Source organism: Balaenoptera ricei, chromosome 3, assembly GCF_028023285.1.
Source record: "Balaenoptera ricei isolate mBalRic1 chromosome 3, mBalRic1.hap2, whole genome shotgun sequence".
Lineage (NCBI taxonomy): Eukaryota > Metazoa > Chordata > Mammalia > Artiodactyla > Balaenopteridae > Balaenoptera > Balaenoptera ricei.
Genome location: NC_082641.1, coordinates 162,694,244 through 162,715,821, shown reverse-complemented (window position 1 = coordinate 162,715,821; position 21,578 = coordinate 162,694,244). Strand labels below are relative to the sequence as shown.

At 37.1% G+C, this 21,578-nt stretch overlaps 1 protein-coding gene across 1 annotated transcript in view; it reads left to right on the top strand.

The window, feature by feature from the left end:
• Positions 1-21,578, top strand: part of UIMC1 (ubiquitin interaction motif containing 1) — a 134,923-nt gene that overhangs the window by 67,442 nt on the left and 45,903 nt on the right. Inside the window, exons 4-9 of the mRNA XM_059917782.1 lie at positions 2,133-2,257; positions 2,986-3,091; positions 3,394-4,130; positions 10,524-10,588; positions 12,640-12,716; positions 17,744-17,844. Coding sequence (XP_059773765.1) covers positions 2,133-2,257; positions 2,986-3,091; positions 3,394-4,130; positions 10,524-10,588; positions 12,640-12,716; positions 17,744-17,844 — 1,211 coding nt within the window. The remainder of the gene's footprint in view (positions 1-2,132; positions 2,258-2,985; positions 3,092-3,393; positions 4,131-10,523; positions 10,589-12,639; positions 12,717-17,743; positions 17,845-21,578) is intronic.

Here is a 21,578-nt window from a genome sequence, read left to right as displayed (position 1 = left end):
GGATCTCTGATTTTAAACTTTTCTTCTTTTCTAATATGATCATGTAAAGCTATACATTTCCCTGTAAACATTGTGTTAGGTACCTTCCACAGATTTTGATATGTTATGTTTTCATTCTCATTAAGGTCACTTCCGATTCATTTGGGTGCATTTTGTATGTTGAGATTAAATTTTAGGGATCCCTCATCCTTATTGATTTTATTTTACTTTTTAAAAATAGGTTTAACCTTTACCTAATTGAGTCAAGGATATACAAAAAGGTATATGCAAAGAAATGTCACTCCCTCCCTTACCCCTTGCACTTTTTGCCCAACTACCTGTATATAACCACTTGCATTAGTTTCTAATTTTTCCTTCCTGTGTCAGTCTTTGGAAAAAGTGGCATACTGTATACTCTTTTGTGTTTTTTTTTTTAACTTAATACCGTATCTTTGAAATCATTCTGTTCCCAGACCATAGATACCTTCCTTATTCTTCTTTACAGTTTTATATATGTATACCAGAGTTTATTCAAGCAATGTCCTATTGTAGTCATTATGTGGACTCTAGTGTTTTGTAAATTCAAACAATGTTGCAATGAAAAATATAGTGCATATTTACTTTTTAAAAAAATTGGAAATATATCATTAGAGTAAATTGCTAGAATTGGGATTGCTGTTTCATATATGTAGTTTGTTAGACATTGCCAAAATTCTCTCCATAGGGATTATACAAAATGGCAATATTCTCATTTTTTTTATATTGGAGTAAAATTGCTTTATAATGTTGTGTTAGTTTCTGCTGTACAATGAAGTGAATCAGCTATATGTATACATATATCCCCTACCCCTTGGACCTCCCTCCCACCCCCACCCCCACCCCACCCATCTAGGTTGTCACAGAGCACTGAGCTGAGCTCCCTGTGCTATACAGCAGGTTCCCACTAGCTATGTATTTTACACATGGTAGTGTATTTATGTCAAACCTAATCTCTCAATTCGTCCCCCTGTCTCCTACCCCCCGTGTCCACATGTCCGTTCTCTACATCTACATCTCTATTCCTGCCCTGCAAATAGGTTCATCTGTACCGTTTTTATAGATTGCACATATATGCGTTAATATACGATATTTGTTTTTCTCTTTCTGGCTTACTTTACTCTGTATGACAGACTCTAAAATGGCAATATTCTAATTCTATCATTTCTATTATATTTATTAGCTGGAATACTTCTTTAAAGAGAAACTTCTCTTCATCTGGTTGGTTACCCAGTAGTATAGCTTGTGTTGGAAGAGTAGAACAAAAGCTTGATTCTCTATCCTTTTATTTACCAGTTTTCAGAATAGTTGATTCACTAATATTCTTCAACAGTGACCAGTTAGTTGTGTTTTTTTTAAAGTACTATTATGAACTCATAGATTTAAACATATTTAGTGTGTTTTAATTCATTGCATTCATTATCCATATTGATATTCCAGTGGTCCCATTTTTGGCCATTGAGAACCTTTTTAAGTTGGCTCGTAAGTTCTTTTGATACGACCCTGGTTATATCAGATAGATTCATTGCTCACAGATATGATAGATATTCTAGTTCATCTTCTACAGATGCAGACTTGGAATCAACTATTTCTCTCCGAGGTAACCCAGTTGCTTTTAATGGGAAATGGTCTTTGGAGATGACATTCTGGTCATTAGAAATGTTCTTTTCTACTGGGTAAATCAGAGGATTCTGAAGAGTAAAATTATTCTGGTTAAATGTTGAGCTTGAAGCAAATATGTATAAAGTGATGTGTAACAAAAAGCCCTGGAGTGGAAGTTAGTTCCTCCTATTTATTCATTCACCAGATATTTATTGAGTATCTACCAGGTGCCAGGTACTCTTTTCTTGTGCTGGAGACACAACAGTGAACAAAAATAGGCAGAAACTCTGCCTTCATAGGAGTTCACACTCTAGTTAACCCAGGATTCTTGTAACTGCTGCTGCTGATCTTTGCCAGCACCTTACCTTTTGGGGCTTTCCTCATTTGTAAAATTATAAAATTGTACTAAATGGTCTGTAGTGTCTTTGCTTGAAAAGTTTAATAATTCTGTTTCTTGTCTACGTGCTGATTCAATGTTTGCGGTGTCCCTCTCTCTTTTCCCGATCTTCTTACAGAAATGACAGAAGAAGAACAGTTTGCTCTGGCTGTCAAAATGAGTGAACAGGAAGCTAGGGAGGTGAACAGCCAAGAGGAGGAAGAAGAGGAGCTCTTGAGGAAAGCCATTGCTGAAAGCCTGAATGTAAATATGCTATGTTGAAAAAGTTTGTGAGGATTGATCAGCAGTAGTTTTTTATTTCTGCAGTGTTATGGCTGCATTAGGAAACAGTTATAGTAGTTCATATGGTTTTCAAGTAACAGGTATTTCCCATAATAATTTTTAAGTCTGTGTTGAATTGTTGATGAACTCAATTTGAAGTGTTTTGTTAATTCTGTATGAAAGTTTTCCACCTCACAGATTTTCAGTCCATGGCTTAAGAGAACCGTAGTAGTTGGCAGCTTCTGAAAAGAGTTATTGAGTGTCAAGAAACCAAAAGGGAGCAAGATAAGGTGCTTTACTTCCCCTGTTTTGTGGGGAGAGCAAAGGGAATGAGAACCAGAGGTGGGTTATGGAGAGAAAAAATGAGCAGTCTTAAAATTTTTCAAATAATATTTAATTGTGATTTGAATATGTGTAATTGAAATTATTTTAAATGTGAAAGATATTTGCCAGTGGCAGGTCGTGAGCCATCCTTTATGCCATTCACCTCTCTATATTAGAAAAGGGTTTAGTATAGTGATCTAGTATAGCACTTTGCACATAGTAGGCATGCAGTACATGTTGTAGAATTCATTTGAATTGAGCATCTACGTTTTGGAGAGGAGAATCTCTTAGGGATGGTGGACTCCCCTTTTTGTCCTTTCCTGTGACCCTTCCTGTATAGCTATCTTAATAATAAACCTGGTCTGGTGTGGGATCACTTGTTTCAGAGTTGCCGGCCTTCTGATGCTTCTGCTACCAGATCTCGACCTCTGGCCGCTGGACCATCTTCACAGTCCCACCAAGAGAAAACCACAGACTTTGGGACCACTGAAGGCATGTCTCCCTGTTCTGGCTCCTTCTCATCAAGTATAACCATATCACAGGGATATCATGCTGAGAGTAGATACACAGAAATGTCCAGAATCCCTTTGGTGGTATTAAGGAGGTTAAATCAGAAAGTAGTTGAGATCTCACTAATATCCAGCATACTTTTATCTCCAAGGAAAAGCCAACCTTTGGTTAAACCCAAAGAAGAGCCTTTTTTAACCCACATTATGTAATTCTTGATAACTTACCAAGCCCTCTTAATAAAAAATGGTTTGTCCTTAGCCCTACTTTTTCTCAAATACCTACAGGCATATGGCAGCTGGTACCTCCATCACTGTTTAAAGGCTCACATATCAGTCAGGGAAACGAGTCTGAGGAAAGAGAGGAGCCTTGGGACCGCACTGAAAACACTGAAGAGGAGCCGGTCTCTGGCAGCTCAGGAAGCTGGGACCAGTCAAGCCAGCCAGTGTTTGAGAATGAGAACGTTAAATGTTTTGACAGATGTACTGGCCACTTGGCTGAGCGCACACAGTGTGGGAAGCCACAGGAAAGTACTGGGAGGGGTTGTGCTTTTCACAAAGCTGCCCAGGGTAGGGGGGACACATCTAGGCACTGTCTGCCTACCCCAGCAGATGCCAAAGGTCTCCAGGACATTGGGGGCACTGTGCACTACTTCTGGGGTATTCCATTCTGCCCTGCTGGAGTAGACCCTAACCAATATACCAAGGTCATTCTCTGCCAGTTGGAGGTTTATCAAAAGAGCCTGAAAATGGCTCAGAGGCAGCTCTTAAAAAAAAAAGGGTTTGGGGAGCCAGTGTTACCTAGACCTCCTTCTCTGATCCAGAATGAATGTGGCCAAGGAGATCAGGCTAGTGAAAAAAATGAATGCATCTCAGAAGATATGGGAGATGAAGACAAAGAGGAGAGGCAGGAGTTTAGGGCATCTGTCTGGCACTCAAAAACCAAGGATTTCCAAGAAAGCCCAATTAAAAGCTTGAAAGAGAAACTTTTGTTGGAGGAAGAACCAACAACCAGTCATGGTCAGGTAAGGGTCAGTGATGCTGTAATTAAGGATGATTAAACAAAGGATTATTTTAGCTATCTGTTCTTTCTGTGTTTTTGCCCCCCTGATTTTTAAAGTAGCATATGCTCACTGCGGAAAATTAGGAAAGTACAGAAGAGTGTAAAGAAGAAAAAATTGCCCATAATCCCAGCACTAAGAGGCAATCATTATTATTTCTGTGCATATAAAAATATTTTTTTCTTTTTAATTTTTCAACAAAATGAAGACTCTTCTGTGTAAACTTTGTTCCTTTCCCCTATTTAATAGCTTATCTTAGATCTTTTCCTATTATGTATACTTGAAAACATTATTCTATCAGATGGATATATCATAAATTTATTTTTTGTTTTAAAATATGTATTTCTAAAAAGTTAAGTTTTTGAATAGGTAATAATGTTCAACTGGCTCAAAATTCAAAAAGATATAAATAAAAAGTTTGTCTCCTATCCCCATCCCCAGCCAACCAGTTCCCCTCCCTGGAGTCAACATTTATTACTAGTTTCTAGTGCATCCTTCCAAGATATTTCATGTAGTACAAGCAAATGTGTATATATATTCTTTTCCTCACTTTTTACACAGCTGATAGCATATTCCACATTATTCTGCACATTGCTTTTTTCATTTACTATCTCTATGAGATCATTCTATAACAGTACCTAAAAATTTTCTTCTTTTTGGGTGGGGGCGAGGGGAATGTGTAATATGTCATGTATGGATGAGTTTATCTAGTGCCTCTATTGGTGGACATTTAGGTCATTTCCAAAATAATAGTTACAAACACTACTGCAGTGATTATCACTCTTTTTTTTTTAATTGGAAGAGGATTATTACTCTTATGCAGAAGATGTTTCATCTACATGGGAGATTTTGTAAGATCTTGTTGATGTAATTGGTGGACCAAAGTATATATATATTTACAATTTTGTTAGCTGTTCCTAAATTGCCTTCTGTAGAGGTTGTATGAGTACCAGCTTCCCCATACCCATACCAGTACAGTATTATCAGGACTTCTTGATCTTTGCCAGTCTGAGACATGAAACATAGTATCGCAATGCAGTCTTTTTTTTTTTGGCTGTGTTGGGTCTTCATTGCTGCGCACGGGCTTTCTCTAGTTGCAGTGAGCGGGGGCTACTCTTCGTTGTGGTGCGTGGGCTTCTCACTGCGGTGGCTTCTCTTGTTGCGGAGCACGGGCTCTAGGAGCACGGGCTCAGTAGTTGAGGCCCGTGGGCCCTAGAGCACGCGGGCTTCAGTAGTTGTGGCGCACGGGCTCAGTAGTTGTGGCTCGCGGGCTCTAGAGTGCAGGCTCAGTAGTTGCGGTGCATGGGCTTAGTTGCTCCGTGGCATGTGGGATCTTCCCAGAGGGATCGAACCCATGTCCCCTGCATTGGCAGGCGGATTCTTAACCACTGCTCCACCAGGGAAGTCCCACAATGCAGTCTTAATTTGCACTTTTCTCCTGTGTAGTTGAGACCCATTTGTATTTCCTTTTCTGTCTGTTTAGATCTTATGGGCATTTTTCTTTTACGATAGTCTTTTTCATAGTGGTTTGTAGGCACCCTTTATGTATTAGGGGAAGTGGTCCTTTGTGATAGGAAATGCAGATAGTTTTCCAGTTTATTTTTTCCCTCACATAATGGTGTGTTTCTGATTTTGCTTGTGGTGATTTTCAGTAATTTACTGAAAACAATTCCCTGTTTGGGGACATTTAGGTTGCCTTTTAAGTCTTTTTCTGAGATTCCTAGATAATATTATATAGATATATATAGGTTGTATATGTAACAGAGTAAGCTTATATTCTATTTTTTCTATTTTTTTCTCTAAGTATTATAAAACAATCATATAATTATGAATTCTTTATAAACTATAATTTTCAAGAGTATTCTGTTTTATTACTTTACTGTTCTTTGTCACTATTTCTATTATTGGACTCTTGAGTTTTTGGTTTTGTTTTGCTATTATCCTGTTCTGTCTCTTTTATGATAAGGGTTCAAGAAATGGTAGCTATGAGAATTTCATAGCATTGTGTAGAGAACATGGATTTGGAGTTTGAATTTTGACTTTAGTGTTTTAGTGACTCTGCCTTTGAGAAAGCCATTTAGCCTCTGAATCTCAGTTTAAAAACATCTGTAAACATCTGTAAAATGGGAGTAGTAATTCATATATTTCAGTAGTTTTAATGATTAAAGTGAATTATGTAAATGTCTAGTATAATGCTTAGGAGATTATAGCCACTCAGTAAATGGTAGTTTTCTCTAAGGGACCAGAAGACTATTCATTGAGAATATGTATGGGAATTATTCTTCCCTAACATCCTTTTTCATTCACATTCTAGAAACATAGCTGTGTGGAAAGAGAAAGCATTTTTCTTAACAGTTCTTCTAGTGACTTGCCTCTTTTCCAAAGGAAAGTTAGGTTATGCTTATGGTAACATTTTGCTTATTCATTGTGATTCAGAGATACTTCCTCTTAAAAGAATAAATTAACTCCACAGAGTGAACACTTAATGATTTACTGTAATTCAAGTCATTAGCTTGAAAGATCCCATGGGCCAGAGTTCTAGAGCATAGACTTGTGTCAGGTTCTGAGGTTTGAAAGCAGTGCCTTTAGAATAGGCTGGAAGTGGTTAGAACCTAGTGGCTGGCCTTATTAGGTTGAAGTTCTCTAACTTCATGAACAGGCCACCAAATACTACACATGGTATTATTAATTGGTACTGTTTGGCTATAACAAACTAAATCAAACTAGCTTAATTAAAAAGAGGACTTCATCATAAGGAAATAGGGTGCCTCATAAATTCTAAAACAGAATGGTAAACCAAGCCTGGATAAGGCACTAGGTCTGGAAAATTCGTCTGTATCTCATAGTTATATTGTGTCTGCTTCATTTTCCTCCCTGCAAACTGGCTTCCTTTGCTTCTCTGTTTCACATGGTAGGTGGAAGATATTGATCCTACAGTTCCCAAAGGTAAATACAGGTTACAGGAGATTTATTCTTTCCCAGTTCCAACTTCAAACTTCTAGGAAATGACTTATGGCCCATTTAGAGTCAGTAGCCGTCCCCAGCCCAGTTGTCTGTGGCCCAAAGGGGGTATGTTCCAAATTGTGCAAATGGCTGTGAGCCCACTGCTGTCCTGCAGTGCCAGGGGTGAGGAACAGTCCTCAGTAAAAGGAGATCAGGTAGACAACCTAGTAAATATTCAGTTTAGTCATTAACATTATTTTTAGAAATCACTTAGAACTATTGAAAAATGCAAAAAAGTGTGAAGAACAAAGTTGAAAGTATCCACAGTCCTACCATCCTACCATCCAGTGATGTATTCCTTCATCTTTTTTTCTATACCTATTTTTTTGTATGGTTTATATCATATTACTGTATTTTTATATTTTTAAGTTAACATTATGTAAACTTTCTTACGATGTTAAAATTATAGATCTCATTTTTAATTACTATAATATTTTGGCCTATAAGTTTATGATAATATTTAAATCATTTTCCTATTACTGGGTATTTCAGTTGTGATAAACATCTTTCTAAGTAAAACTTTTATTTATTTAAGATTAGTGTCTTTAGAGATAGGGAGCCAGAAAAATGCTGGGTTAAAGAGTTAGGAACATAAAAAAAAAAAGACCTGCTATTTACTGCTAAATTGCTTTTAAGAAAGGTTGTTCAAATTTGTACTCTTTCCTTCCAGCAATGTATGAGAATGCCTAGTTCACTGCAGCCTTGCTGATGTAGAATAGCATCTGTAAAAAAACAAAACAAAGAGAAATCAACTAATTTTATAGGCAAATAATGAAAGTCTTGCAATTGTAATTTCTTGTCTTATCTTGGTCTTTTGCTTTCAGGAACTGTGGGTAGAAAGAGTTTATGTGTTTGTTAAACATTTTCTATTGATTATGGCTTTGCTGGAACTGCCCACATTTGAGACTCCTTGGTTGATAGAGATAGCAAGAGAGTCCCAGAAATAGGGACTCAGAGAAACATTCACCCTGGGGCAAATTGCTTAGGTTATAAAAACTTCACATAGACTAAACAGTTTGGATCAGATGATAACTGGTTTCTGGCATCACTGCAGTTATAGGGAAGTTGTTAATGAAGATGGAGAGGTCATCTTGATGGCTGTACAGCAGGGAGAGGAGGGTTAGTATATTGATGTGGTCACTACTTTTTAGGGTCTGATCCTTAATTTTTCAGTCCAGGTACTGGAATTTCTTTCTCAGAAATGACCAGATTCTGTGGGAATGTGAGAACTGACTTTGATTAACCAAATTTCAAGCTGGTATGTATACCAAATGTCAGTTTGTTAATTTATTATGGAAGAGAGACATTTTCATTAACCAGAATACTCCAGCCCACCATCATACCTTTTTCTAGGATGAAGGAATCTGGAAGGCTGAAATAATAATCAGAAAGTGGAAGTTTTAAGGGGTGATTCAACTAGTCTTTGGAAAGACCTGATAAGCTACTAGTGCCTGCAGCAGAGGACATTTCTGTGGTGATCAGATGATGTATCTGTTAACTTCCACTTCCAGACCATGGTGTTGAAGACACTGCTTGATTCTGGGTCTTTGGATTTTTCTTTTTTAGATTTGTTGCAAACTATCCCTTTCCATTAACATATTATTTGTTCAGGCAGAGTGCAATGTCTTGATTAGGCCACAGCTTCCTTAGTGAAAGTTACATTCCTGTCATGCTTCTCTGTTCACCTTGATTAGACTTGGATATTCTAATCAAATTTTGTCTGCTTGTTTTGCTCTGTTATTTTCATATTCTGGAAGAACCTTACTTTACCTGTGTTTAGATTACTGCCATTGAGGTGTAAGTTTAGGAATTAAAAATGATTTATTGAAATGAAGACAGTCTTGGGATTCTATGTTGAAATGGTTAGGAAGAAAATTATTTGACTAAACAACATAACTGTAGTGGTTAGAGCATGGATTTTGGAGTCAGAAAGGTCCAGGCTCCACTTTGAACAGCTCTATGATTTTGGGAAGATTATTTAACCTGTCCAAGTTTCACTTTCCTCATTTCTAAGATAATTTAATAGCTTCTACCTCAGAAGGTTCTTGTGAAGATTAAAGGAGATAATACATGTAAAGTGATTAGCATGGGCCTGGCACATAATAGGTGTACAATAATTTTTTCAAAAAATTACACTGGGAAAGGAAGAGATATGTTTAGCCTGAGGTAGAGGTGGAGGTATCTCATAACTTATTAATCAGTACCTTGTTTGCTTCTGAAGCCAAAGGCTTAGTTGGCTAGTCATTCTAACAAGGTAAAATTCTGTTAAACGGACACCAGGTGTCAGTATTTACCTTTTTTTTTTTTTTGAGATAGAAATAAAACTGTTTTGTCACCACTGAGTTCAAACAGTCAGGTGAAGTATTTATTTCTGTTGTATTTTAGTCCTTTTGACAGTTTTGTTCAGCCCTCATTTTTCGTAGTGACTACATTCCCAATCATTGTACAGCTTTATCTTCCGTTTGACTGAAGGCTCATCTAGGTTATTCCTGTTTTTAGTATATTTCATCATTTACCTGAGTGGTATAGAGGTGCCTAACTTGTTTAGGTTATTTATATCCTGTTAGGAGACCCTGAAAATTTCAGCCAGTAGCTTTACATCTATTGGAAGAAGCCTCACAGCCCAGGCACTTCCTCAGAAGTACCCCTAAGGCAGCAGTAGCTACTTTTTCCACACTCTGCTGTGCACCTACATTTAATGAGTTAACATTTGCACCAACTCTACTATTAATCAGAGAAAATAATTTTTTTCTTAGCCAGTCCCTATTTGTTATGTTTCTTAAAAGGTATCTTTGTGGCCACATATTAAAACCATAGTGGCAGATTTTTAGCAAAAGGAATCTTTATAACCCTTTCTTTTCGATAGCCTATGTTATGGCTTGGTTGTGCAAGAGAGACTTCTTCCCACTGAGAACTGAACTTTTCTCTATATCTCTTCCTTCCACAACAAAAGCTTCATAATTGCTTTTCTGAAATCATAATTCATTTGACTCGCCAATTAATATTTATATGTCTTGCATTTTACACAGTGCATCATATATATTATCTTGTTTAATTCTCACAATAACACTCTGTGAGGCAATTGTTAATACTACTTTAAGATGAGGAAGCAGATTCAGATGTGACTTACCCAAGATTACAGAGTTAACAGGTGGTTCACCCATGATTTAAATTCCAGTGTTCTGACTCCACAGGATATGTTCTTTTTACTTAAACTCACTGACTTATGTAAAATGTTTTATTCTTATTACTAATTGCTGAGTGATAATGTTGAACAATTAAATTTTTTTAAAAAGGAAGAGAAACCAGTTCATCTGTGTCTATATATTTAGGATGTTACATATTTCTTTGCAGTCTTCCCAAGGGCTGTTTGTCGAAGAAACTTCTGAAGAAGGAAATTCTGTACCTGCCTCACAGAGGTAAAATTATATGTCATTATGGGTCTGAATTCTCCTCTGATAGTACCAGAATAAAAGAGATGAGCCACATGAGTGACACTGTATAGGAACAGCTTGCCCAGGGACCTTTTGGCTCTTTTATACACACAGCCTAGGAGAAATCATTATCTCCCAGTTCTCAAATATGCATCTTATAGAAGTCTAGAATATTAGGCTGGAAGAGATCTTAGAGGTTTACTTGTCTAATCCAACCATCTTGGCACGAATTCCATCTGTACTATTCCTGAAAAGTGGTTACATCCTGCTACTCTCTTAACTAACTATACTAGCTTCCTATGCCAATAAGAAGGCTCTAGACTGATTTCTTCATGGTCCTTCTAGTCCTTTCTCCCCTTTCTCCCTTTGTTCCCTCTGCTTATGCTTATTTTATCTGCATATCTAAACCATACACATCTTTTAAGTCTGCTCTTAAGATTTACATTCTCTTTGAAGCTTTTATATTTTTCAGGCCACACAGAATGTGTATCACCCTCACTCCCTGTCCTATGCCACTTTTAATCTGATTTTGTCTCATCTTTCCTTAAATGGTTGTATTTGTATTACCTCCTCAGTTATTCTTGATGGTTTGATTGATGGGGTTACCTTCTTAAATCTTCTCACTTTAATAATATGTAGAGGTTGATTGGTTACAAACTACACTTATTAACTAGATCAGGCTTCCAATTACTTTTCCCTTTTATTGGTAGTTGACCTTTGAGGATTACTCAAGAGCTTAATTTTGTGTTAACTGACCTTCATCTCCAAACAGAAGTTGAGACCCAATTGCCATTTGTCATTTTGTAATTTAGTTGGTGTTCTTAGGCTTTTGGTTAAGTTGATAGTACTAGGTATTTCTTCCTGAGCTAAAGAATATGGCTTTGGTTTGATTCTCCTGCTGTTAAGACAGTTTTGGAAGTGGTTTTAACCAGAGTAGGCCTTCTGCTTCCTGCAGGCCACTCTGCTTTGTTGTGGTGAGCCTTCTGCAGAGCAGATGTAGGTTTTAATAAATGATTATACGCTTTGTCACCAGGAGAGATTTGGAATTGCAGGCAATGCGGTTTGACTTCAAATTGATTAGCCCATTTTATAAATGTCAGCAAATTGTTTTGTGACGAACCCTTTGAATAGAGCTCTAATGTTACGTGCCGAATAAACTGTCTCTGGCTTAGGTTTATAACAAATGCTCTGAGGTGTTTTATTTAGAGGGAGAAATCACTTGTGGTTTCCTATCAGGATTTAGTTATTTATCATGTATCAGTGGTGGTTATTCTCTCTTCTTCATGGTTCTTGGTTGATGTGAGGATTTGTGATTTTAAGCGTTCTCTTGCATACTTGATCAAACTAATTGTAAAGCTCTGTGAAGCATGACAGGTCTAGCTCAGATACTCAGATCTCTCAGCCATGTGTTCCTATGTCAGGAAGAGATTGCACTCCATGAACAGGCAGGGTAAAGCAGAAGGTTGCATGAGGGGAGCCATTCATAATTATGTTTTTCTCAGAAGAGATATTCAACTTGGTTGGGCAGATTTTTGTTGTAGGGCAGTTTGGAATTGAATCTTATTTTTGTTGCTTGGAGAGCCATATCTTGAGATAAAGAGGAAATTTAACTGCAAGGTGAGGGGAAAGCTATTGTGTTGTCAGAAGAATCTTCATATCTTCTCTTATGAGTTTACAAATCTCTAGCTTTCAGAAGGCTGAGATGGAGGCTATGAAACACTTTTGACATCCTTATATTAGAGTGGATTTTTTTGTCTGATAGTCCTTACCCTTCAACCTTCCTTTGTGAAGACTTCAAAAGGGGGTTCTTTTCATTCAGTGATTTCACTGGAACCAAAGTTGTAAGCATATTTATTTTCCCTGTTTTTGGCTTGGAGTTTTCACTACTGATTCCTTGCTTCCCTGTTGTGCTTTTGTGGTATTGGACAGCAGGTATCAGATTACCTGTGGCTTTGTGAATGACTAACCATTGCTTTTGGCCCCATGTTCTGATTTATTTTACTGGGAATTCACTGGGGGTTTGGTTCTCTTTTCAGCATTGCTCCTTTGAACAGTAAGAGAAGCTCAGTCCTTATGCCAGAGAGTTCTGCAGAGGAAATCACTGTGTGTCCTGGTAAGTACCCCACTGTGATTTTACTAGTTTCTGATCCCTAGCTATCTACCTTTTTGTGCCTTTTAATTTTTCTGACTTTTCCAGCCCACTCTCAGGAGGTTTACGTGTGATTGATTTGTGTGTGTGTCTCTCCACACACATACATATATATACACACACACACACACACACACATTTTTGATGGACATTGGCTCTGCTTCTCACCTTTTCTCTTCTTAGAGATAGTTTAGTTTGAAATTAACATGGCTCTTTTGTTTGCTTACTAGCCTCATCAGAGATGGCAGCAGCAAAGCATTAGGAATAGCATTTAACTCTACATTGAGAGCCAAGAGGACTTTATGTTTTGGTTTATGAGTTCTCAAAGTGGGTTGTCCTCAAATCTGCCTGTCATTAAGCAGTTTTTTTCCCTGAGGCTTTTACTAGTTAGTTTTACATTGCCATTCATGGTGTCTAGTGCATAGGGAGTCCAGAAATTGAATTTTGTGCACAGTTCTGTCACTGACTTATTCGTAATCTCAGAACAGATACTTAACCTGGTTAAGTATCATACTTTGCTTTTTGTTAACAGTGGTGTTGAGAAGACACATGTATCAATACTTTGTTTAAGGTACGAGAGAGATGTTCATTGAAAGTTGCACATGAATAGGTTTTGATACACAAAATAATTTAAAATGAACTAAAATATCCATTATCTAAGAGAACTCTTGAGTTGAATCATTGTATAATATGAAGAATTATTTTGTGATTATGAACTACTACTTTTTAAGGAATTTGTTTTAGCTTCTATATATATTTTTGGCTTTTCTTAAAAGTGGGGCCTAATATATTATCAGTAACCTTATTCATGTGAGATTAAGGAACTTCCTCTTAATGTTTAAACTCTTTGGGCAGCAAGTGTTGGACAAATGTTACCATAAGTCATATCTAGTTTTCCCTTAGGTTGCGTATAACCTGTCCGGGTCAGAGAGACTCGTAGTTTTCTTGTTTTGGTTTCTTTCAAGTTTTTTTTTCCACAGAGACTCATTTAGTTTACACATTAGTCTAGGAAAGTCCTGTAACTATTTTTAAACAATTGGCAGCATATTATAAAGGTCTTTCTGTACTTACTTTTGAAGTTTAACTATGTTGTTTTTATTGAAAGTGGTTTCTTAATTCATTTGAAATTTATTTGGATTGCTGCCTAGTGATACCCACTAAGAGACCCCTCTACCAATTGCTATGATTTTGGCAGGAGCTGTCAGGAATGCTGTGTTATTTTTGTGAAAAGATAGCATTACTCCCTCTTCATCTGGGACTGCTGACTTATGCCATCCTGCTAGGAAGTCACCCAGTAAGTTTAGGATGATGGCATGTGACATCACCCTGGGATCTTGCAGCAGGAAACTGCAAATACAGTTGAAATCCCTAATGAGAGAAAAGTTAATGAAAAGCAAGCCCTTCATCACTGTGGTTAGATAACTTTTGTGATCATGACTTGCTGTCATTAGCCTGCTAATTAAGTCCAACTCGTTGCTGATATAAACCACTTCTAAATGAGATCACAAAAGGTTTCCCTGACATTACTGTTCCTTTTGCTAAGAAAGTGTAACTACTTCTCCATGGAGTCAGACTCCTCAGTCTCTTTAATTTAGTGGCTTAAAGACTTAAACATAAGACATGACACCATAAAACTCCTAGAAGAGATCATAGGCGAAACATTCTCTGACATAAATTGTACCAATGCTTTTTAGGTCAGTCTCCCAAGGCAATAGAAATAAAAACAAAACTAAACAAATGGGACCTAATCAAACTTACAAGCTCTTGCACAGCAAAGGAAACCATAAACAAAACAAAAAGGCAGCCAACGGAATGGGAGAAAATATTTGCAAACAATACAACCAACAAGGACTTAATTTCCAAAATATGCAAACAACTCATACAACTCAACAACAAGAAAACAAACCCAATCGAAAAATGGGCAGAAGACCTAAATAGACATTTCTCCGAAGAAGAAATACAGATGGCCAATAGGCACATGAAAAGATGCTCAACATTGCTAATTATTAGAGAAATGCAAATCAAAACTATAATGAGGTACCACCTCACACTGGTCAGAATGACCATCATTAAAAAGTCTACAAATAACAAATGCTGGAGAGGGTGCGGAGAAAAGGGAACCCTCCTACACTGTTGCTGGTAATGTAAGTTGGTGCAGTCACGTTGGAAAATAGTTATGGAGTTTCCTCAAAAAACTAAAAATTAGAATTACCATATGATCCAGCAATCCCACTCTTAAGCGTATATCTAGACAAAACTATAATTCAAAAAGATGCGTGCACTCCTGTGTTTATAGCAACACTATTCATAGTAGCCAAGACATGGAAGCAACCTAAATGTCCATCAACAGATGACTGGAGAAAGAAGATGTGGTACATATGTACAATGGGATACTACTCAGCCACAAAAAAGAATGAAGTAATGCCATCTGCAGCAACATGGATGGAACTAGAGATTATCATACTAAGTGAAGTAAGAAAGAGAAAGATAAATACTATATGATATCATTTATATGTGGAATCTAAAATATGACACAAATGAAGCTACCTACGAAACAAACAGACTCACAGACATAGAGAACAGACCTGTGGTTGCCAAGGGGGAAGGGGGTGGGGGAGGGATTGAGCAGGAGGTTTGGGTTAGCAAATGCAAACTATTATATATAGAATGGATAAACAACAGGGTCCTATTCTATGGCACATGAAGCTAAATTCAATACCCTGTGATAAACCATAATGGAAAAGGATGTAAAAAAGAATGTATATGTATGTATAACTGAATCACTTTGCTGTACAGCAGAAATTAACAAAACATTGTAAATCAAGTATACTTCAATAAAAAATAAAATATATAATTTGGAAGCTGTGTATAAAAATTTGTCCTAAATGGGTGAAACACAGATTGAGTATAGTAGTCCATCTTACCTATTTTGTTTTGTCTCATATTTCTGGCAGTTCCAGGGGTCTGTTATTCAAAATTATAACATCATATTAGTGAAGAAGCAGGATTACAGCCTTATGCCCATGTTGTGCGTGATGCTAGCATTATTTACTTCTATGAAACTAATGTCCTCTTAATTTGTCTCTATAGTTGAACATTTCAGCCAGAGAAAGCTTAATTAAAGACTTCTTATTGTTACAGTAGTACAAGCAGTGAGCAAATCTTATTTTCTAACAGACTAAATGTCTTTTTTGGTTATATCTCTGAGGGAAGCTTGACAAAGAAGATTTTGAGGTTTATGCACTATAAGTCTTTTTCCAACAAGGTGGTAAAATCTGTGTGTGCATCCAGTTTTCAAAATATTATGATGTGTTAAAATACAGTTGACAGTAGAAATGTATATAATCATTCTTTGATGATTGAGAAGATACCTCAGTACCTTTCAGGTATACTATTTGCCCAGCATTGGCCACTCATTGTATTTGTGAAGCACAGAAATATAATACCAGTTAGATGTATAGTGTGTATAGTGTAGATAACAGAGAACTTACTGGATTGTGTTCTCAGATAAATACCTAGATTTATTGTCATTTTTTGAAATATTGTTAGTGTTCTTTTGTTATATCAAGTGATAGATGTCTAGACCAGAAGTCGGCAAACTTTTTCTATAAAAAACTAGATAATAAATATTTTAGGCTTTGTGGGCCATACAATCTGTTGAAACTACTCAGCTCTGCTATTTTAACTCAAAAGTAATCATAGACAGTATAAAGAAGAATGAATGTGGCTGTGTTCCAATAAAACTTTATTTTCAAAAACAGGCAACTGGCTCTATTTGGCCCATGAGCTATAGTTTGCTGACCCCTGACTGAGACCATGAGAGACTTCGTCTTACATCTCCATATTGCTAGTAGCCTGTACAGTACCTGGAACTTCTTCCATAAATATTTGTTGCATTAATGTTGAATGAATAAATGCTGCTTAAAGAATAATTAAAGAAAGGCATATCTTTGTTGAGAATGTATTTTTATTTCTTTTTTTTTTAGAAATTCACGTTCTTTTATTTATTTATTTATTTATGACTGTGTTGAGTCTTCATTTCTGTGTGAGGGCTTTCTTTAGTTGCGGCAAGTGGGGACCACTCTTCATCGCGGTGCGCGGGCCTCTCACCATCGCGGCCTCTCTTGTTGCGGAGCACAGGCTCCAGACACGCAGGCTCAGTAATTGTGGCTCACGGGCCCAGTTGCTCCGTGGCATGTGGGATCTTCCCATACCAGGGCTCGAACCCGTGTCCCCTGCATTGGCAGGCAGATTCTCAACCACTGTGCCACCAGGGAAGCCCCTGTATTTTTATTTCTGCTCCTGATTTTTGTCTTCTCTAATCATCCCTTTAACCTCAGAATTAGCATCGGCAGTGTTTTGTTTTCTGTCAAAATAAATATACTTTAAAACCAGAACTATGCTGGAAAGAAGCCAAATGGATTAACTGATGAATGGATAAACAAATTATAATATATCCATACAATGGAATACTACTCAGCAGTAAAAAGGAATGAACTACTGATATATGTAACAATATGGATGCTTCTCAAACACATTATGCTAAATGAAAGAAGTCAGACACGAAAGATGACACACTGTGTTATTTCATTTATATGACATTCTAGAAAAGGCAAAACTCTAGGAACATAAAGTAGGTTGGTCATTGCAGAGCCAAGTAGGAGGAGGATTGACTGCAGAGGGGTACACGAGAACTTTTGGGGTTGTTAGAAATATTTTATATCTTGATTATGGTGGTGGTGATGTGGTATAAATGATACCATGTATACATGGTAAACATTTGTCGAAACTCACCATACTTTATACTGAAAATTGGTGAATTCTGTTGTATGTAAATTATGCCTCGGTAAAGCTTTAAGAAGAAACAAACTTGATCTGTATTGCCACTGCAGAATTATCATACCCTAAGCTTAAGAAAACAGGTGTTTGTTTTCTTTAACTATGAAAATACAAAATGAAAATTAATGAAGTTTTAATTTTTTAAATTACAGAGACACAGCTAAGTTCCCCTGAAACTTTTGACCTTGAAAAAGAAGACTTTCCAGGTAGCAGAGAGACCGTGGATGAAGTAAGAATAATGGCAGATAAGGAGGTGAATATTACTTACAATTTTTCTCAGTGTTTTCTTTCTACTGGTAGTCCTCTCTCTGATGCAATATTGACCTTGGATGAAAAGATTTAGGTGACAGAGGGTTAGGCTTTTATCTCAGATTCTTAAAAATGAGTTCAGCACTATTTCTAAATATAACAGTAGTTACCAATTCTTCAGTATTTTAATATGCTTTATTATTTCTGGTACAGATGGGGAAATGGAGGTTTAGGATGTTTGCTCAATTTGCTCAAATTCAAACTGCTAATAATGGTAGAACCAGAATTTGAACACAGATTTGTCTCCAAAGTCCTGGAGTATTTTCCATTATATAGTGAAAAGTAGCAGAGATGAACAGTCTTGGAAAAAGTCACTACATTTATATTACGACCTAACTTTCAGCCCTAATTTTGAGATGTGATCAGAAATGCAAAATCAGGATAGCAGCATGATAAAATAGGCAAATCTCTATTTGCACTATTACCTTTCCTAACTTCACGTATCTGACATTAACCATAAAGCTGATTGACACAAGTTCATACTTCTGATTAAGATTCAGTGTATATTTTTTCATATTGAGTCTGACAAAACAACTTAAATACCAAGAACTCTTTTTAAAAATTCAAAATCTTTAAAATTTGTTGTTGTGAAAAGCAGCCTGAGAATTAAACTAGTTTTTCTGTGAAAATAAATTTTTTGGTTACATATGTTTATACTATTTTATCCTGAGCAATTTAAAAAAGCTTCATTCTGTTATTCCTTTTTATACTCTAGGTTTTTTTTGAAAACAGTTTTTACAGTGGAAGTTAGATCCCCTTCCTAGTTTCTGCACTGCAGGTAACTGGGTAGAAATTCTGCTTTCATGAATCATGCACACTGTTTGGTTCCCTGGAACCTGATCTGTCACAGCTGACAGACCAAGATTCCCTGATGCCAGTGGTGTTAGGAAAGATGAGGACGCTCCCTGCATCAGAGCTACTGAGGATAGATCCTGCTAGATAATGTCAAAATGGCCTCTGGTTCTTTTCCTAGGGAGGGACCAGAACCTTCTAAATGGGGATAGGGGAACAGAGTGTTATTAACATAGTTATCCTAACATGCATAGGAAGTCCTGCAAGCCCTTAGTTAATTGAGGCTGATTTCTTACCCATCCGTGACTGCAAAGGAAACTATTCTTTGTTTGGGGCAAAGAGCATGAACCCTATTTAGAAGTTATATATGTCTGCAGCACTACACATCAAATGGATGGAATTGTATGGTCTTTTCCACATTGAATGTCCTCTTTTTGGTGTTGCTGTTTGCTGATATCTGTGGATACTCTAAATAGTCTTAGAAGTTTCCATTAAAAGAAGTTAGATACTGTAGTTTTTGAGTCATTGCACAATCACTAGTTACAAGTCACTTATTAGAAAGATAGAATCTGGGCATTTTATGTGTGCACAGTGATAGTATCATAATGGGTATGGACTCTTGCCCTTGGAATCTGTGTATCAGGTCATCTGCCCTAAAATTTCTTATTTATTGGAAGGTGGTATGGTGTAGTGCAAGGAGCTTGAGCATTGGAATTAGAAGACATCGCTTTGAATCCCAACCCCGCCACCTTGGGCAGGTTAGTTAATTGTTTTATTCATTTATTTGGCAGATATTATAGTGTACCAGTCATTGTTTTAGAGTCTTGAGATATAAGGTAAATAAGAAAAAAACAATCCCTGCCCTCAGAGGGACACATAAACAGATAATTATAATGTGATCTGACAAATGTAATGTTAGAGAGATGCCTAGGGTATTAAGGGAACATAGGAGAGGAATGCTTCTTCATTTATAAAATGGAGACAAAAATAGCCTATTTTATTGGGTTGCTCTGAAGATTAAATTGGATAAAGAATATAAAACACATAGCAGGAGTTGGCACAAGTAGAAATATGCATGTGGAACTGCTGTGTAATGTATTGTGGCTGTTCAGTGATATTAGCTTACTAATGACAGAGAACTGCTTGACAGTATTTGAGGTATTTGGAATATCTTTGCCGGAACTGTAGTCCCTCTTGATTTGATTTTCTGCAATGGTCAGATTCCTTTGGAAATAATATTTTTGAAATAGCTTGCCTGAGAGTTTCCCTTAGTTGGGGTCTCAGATATTCTGTACTCAGAAGGGTTAATAGACTTTATTCAGACTCAAATACAGTTGACCCTTGAATAACGAGGGGGTAAGGGATGCTGACTGTTCATGCAGTTGAAAATCCATGTATAACGTATAGTGGGCCCTTGGTGTCTGTATTTTCCCCCTATCTGTGGTTCCACATCCGAGAATTCAGCCAACCGCAGATCATTTAGTACTGTAGTATTTACTGTTGAAAAACATTTGTATATAAGTGGACCTGTGCAACTGTAGTCAGTTTAGTCAGTTGGTTTTTAAGTTAACGGTGTTAAGTAAACTGTCTATGGTAAGAGGGGAAGATCTAAACAGTTTTCTAAGCTACAAATAAACCTGGTGGGGAATGGGTGGGGGAGTTGGTGACGATAGGACATACTCTCATTTTCATTGGGTCCATTTCTTGAGATGAGGTTTCTTTTCAGGCCAGAAAGTAAAGGCCAGCCTTTAAGAGATCATGATTTGGTGTCCAAGTACTTCTTTTGAGAAATATATGTATAGTATTTTAAAAGAAGTAGAAGCAGCTCTGCAGAGACCCAGTCCCTAACTACATAGTCCTCATAAGAGCTTCTTTGCTTGTATTTTTTCCTCTTGAGGCTTCTCCATTGTAGCTAATATTTAAATAGACCTTTTTAATGGTGCTGGGAAAAAACTTAGGTTAATATAAAAATGTTCAGAAACCTTCTGGGTTGCCTATGAATGTGATTGGAAGTGGGCTTGTATTCACAATAAAACAAAAATAGATTGATTCCTCCCTCTTGAATACTACATTAATAGTTGGAGGTACCTTCTCTGCATTTTATAGAGCTGGTAATGAATACAAAAGGGTGTAGTACTGGGTGTGAGCACCAGTGACATTCATGTCATACAACATTTCTGTGCTTAGTGAACTTCAGAATGCCAAGTAACTGCTTAACTGCCACTAACTTTCAGTAACTCAAGACTACTTGCAAATTATAGGGTATATTGATTTTTCTCCCCTCTGCTCAGATGGCTTTGCATTCACAAGACAACTTTTTCTTGTAAAATTTGTGAACAGAGGAACCTGGGTTTGTAAGTATCTCAGTGACTAAGCTTGGAATAAAAAAACACCTAGAACTTCCAGACCCACTGGACTTGCCCCACATCCTAGAGAAGAATAGAACCAGAGAGTCTCCCAATACCTGGCAGAGTCAGCTTCCAGAAACAAAGTGGAGAGGAGGGGTGCTTTTTGTTTTTGCCACACCATGGTGGAATACTGGGAGTTTTGATGCCACAAAGGCCTGGGTTTGAGTCTGCATTGTCCAGTTACTCACTTTGTGATCAGCAGGTTACTTTGCCTTTCCAAACCTCAATTTCCTCTTCTATAATACTGGAGCTAGTGATACCTGTGCCAGTTGGGTTGTTGTGAAGGATAGTTACGGAAAATGCTTGGCCAAGCCTGGCATAGTATAGGAACTCAACCACTCTTAGTTCCTTTCTCATCTTTCTTTTTCCCCTTCTTTTAAAGTAAAAGGCAGGTATGTGTTGAAAACAACGTTTTCTGGCAGTTGTAGAATCGTTTTACTTGGTATTTATTTAGATGACCTGTTTCCCTCTCTGCTGG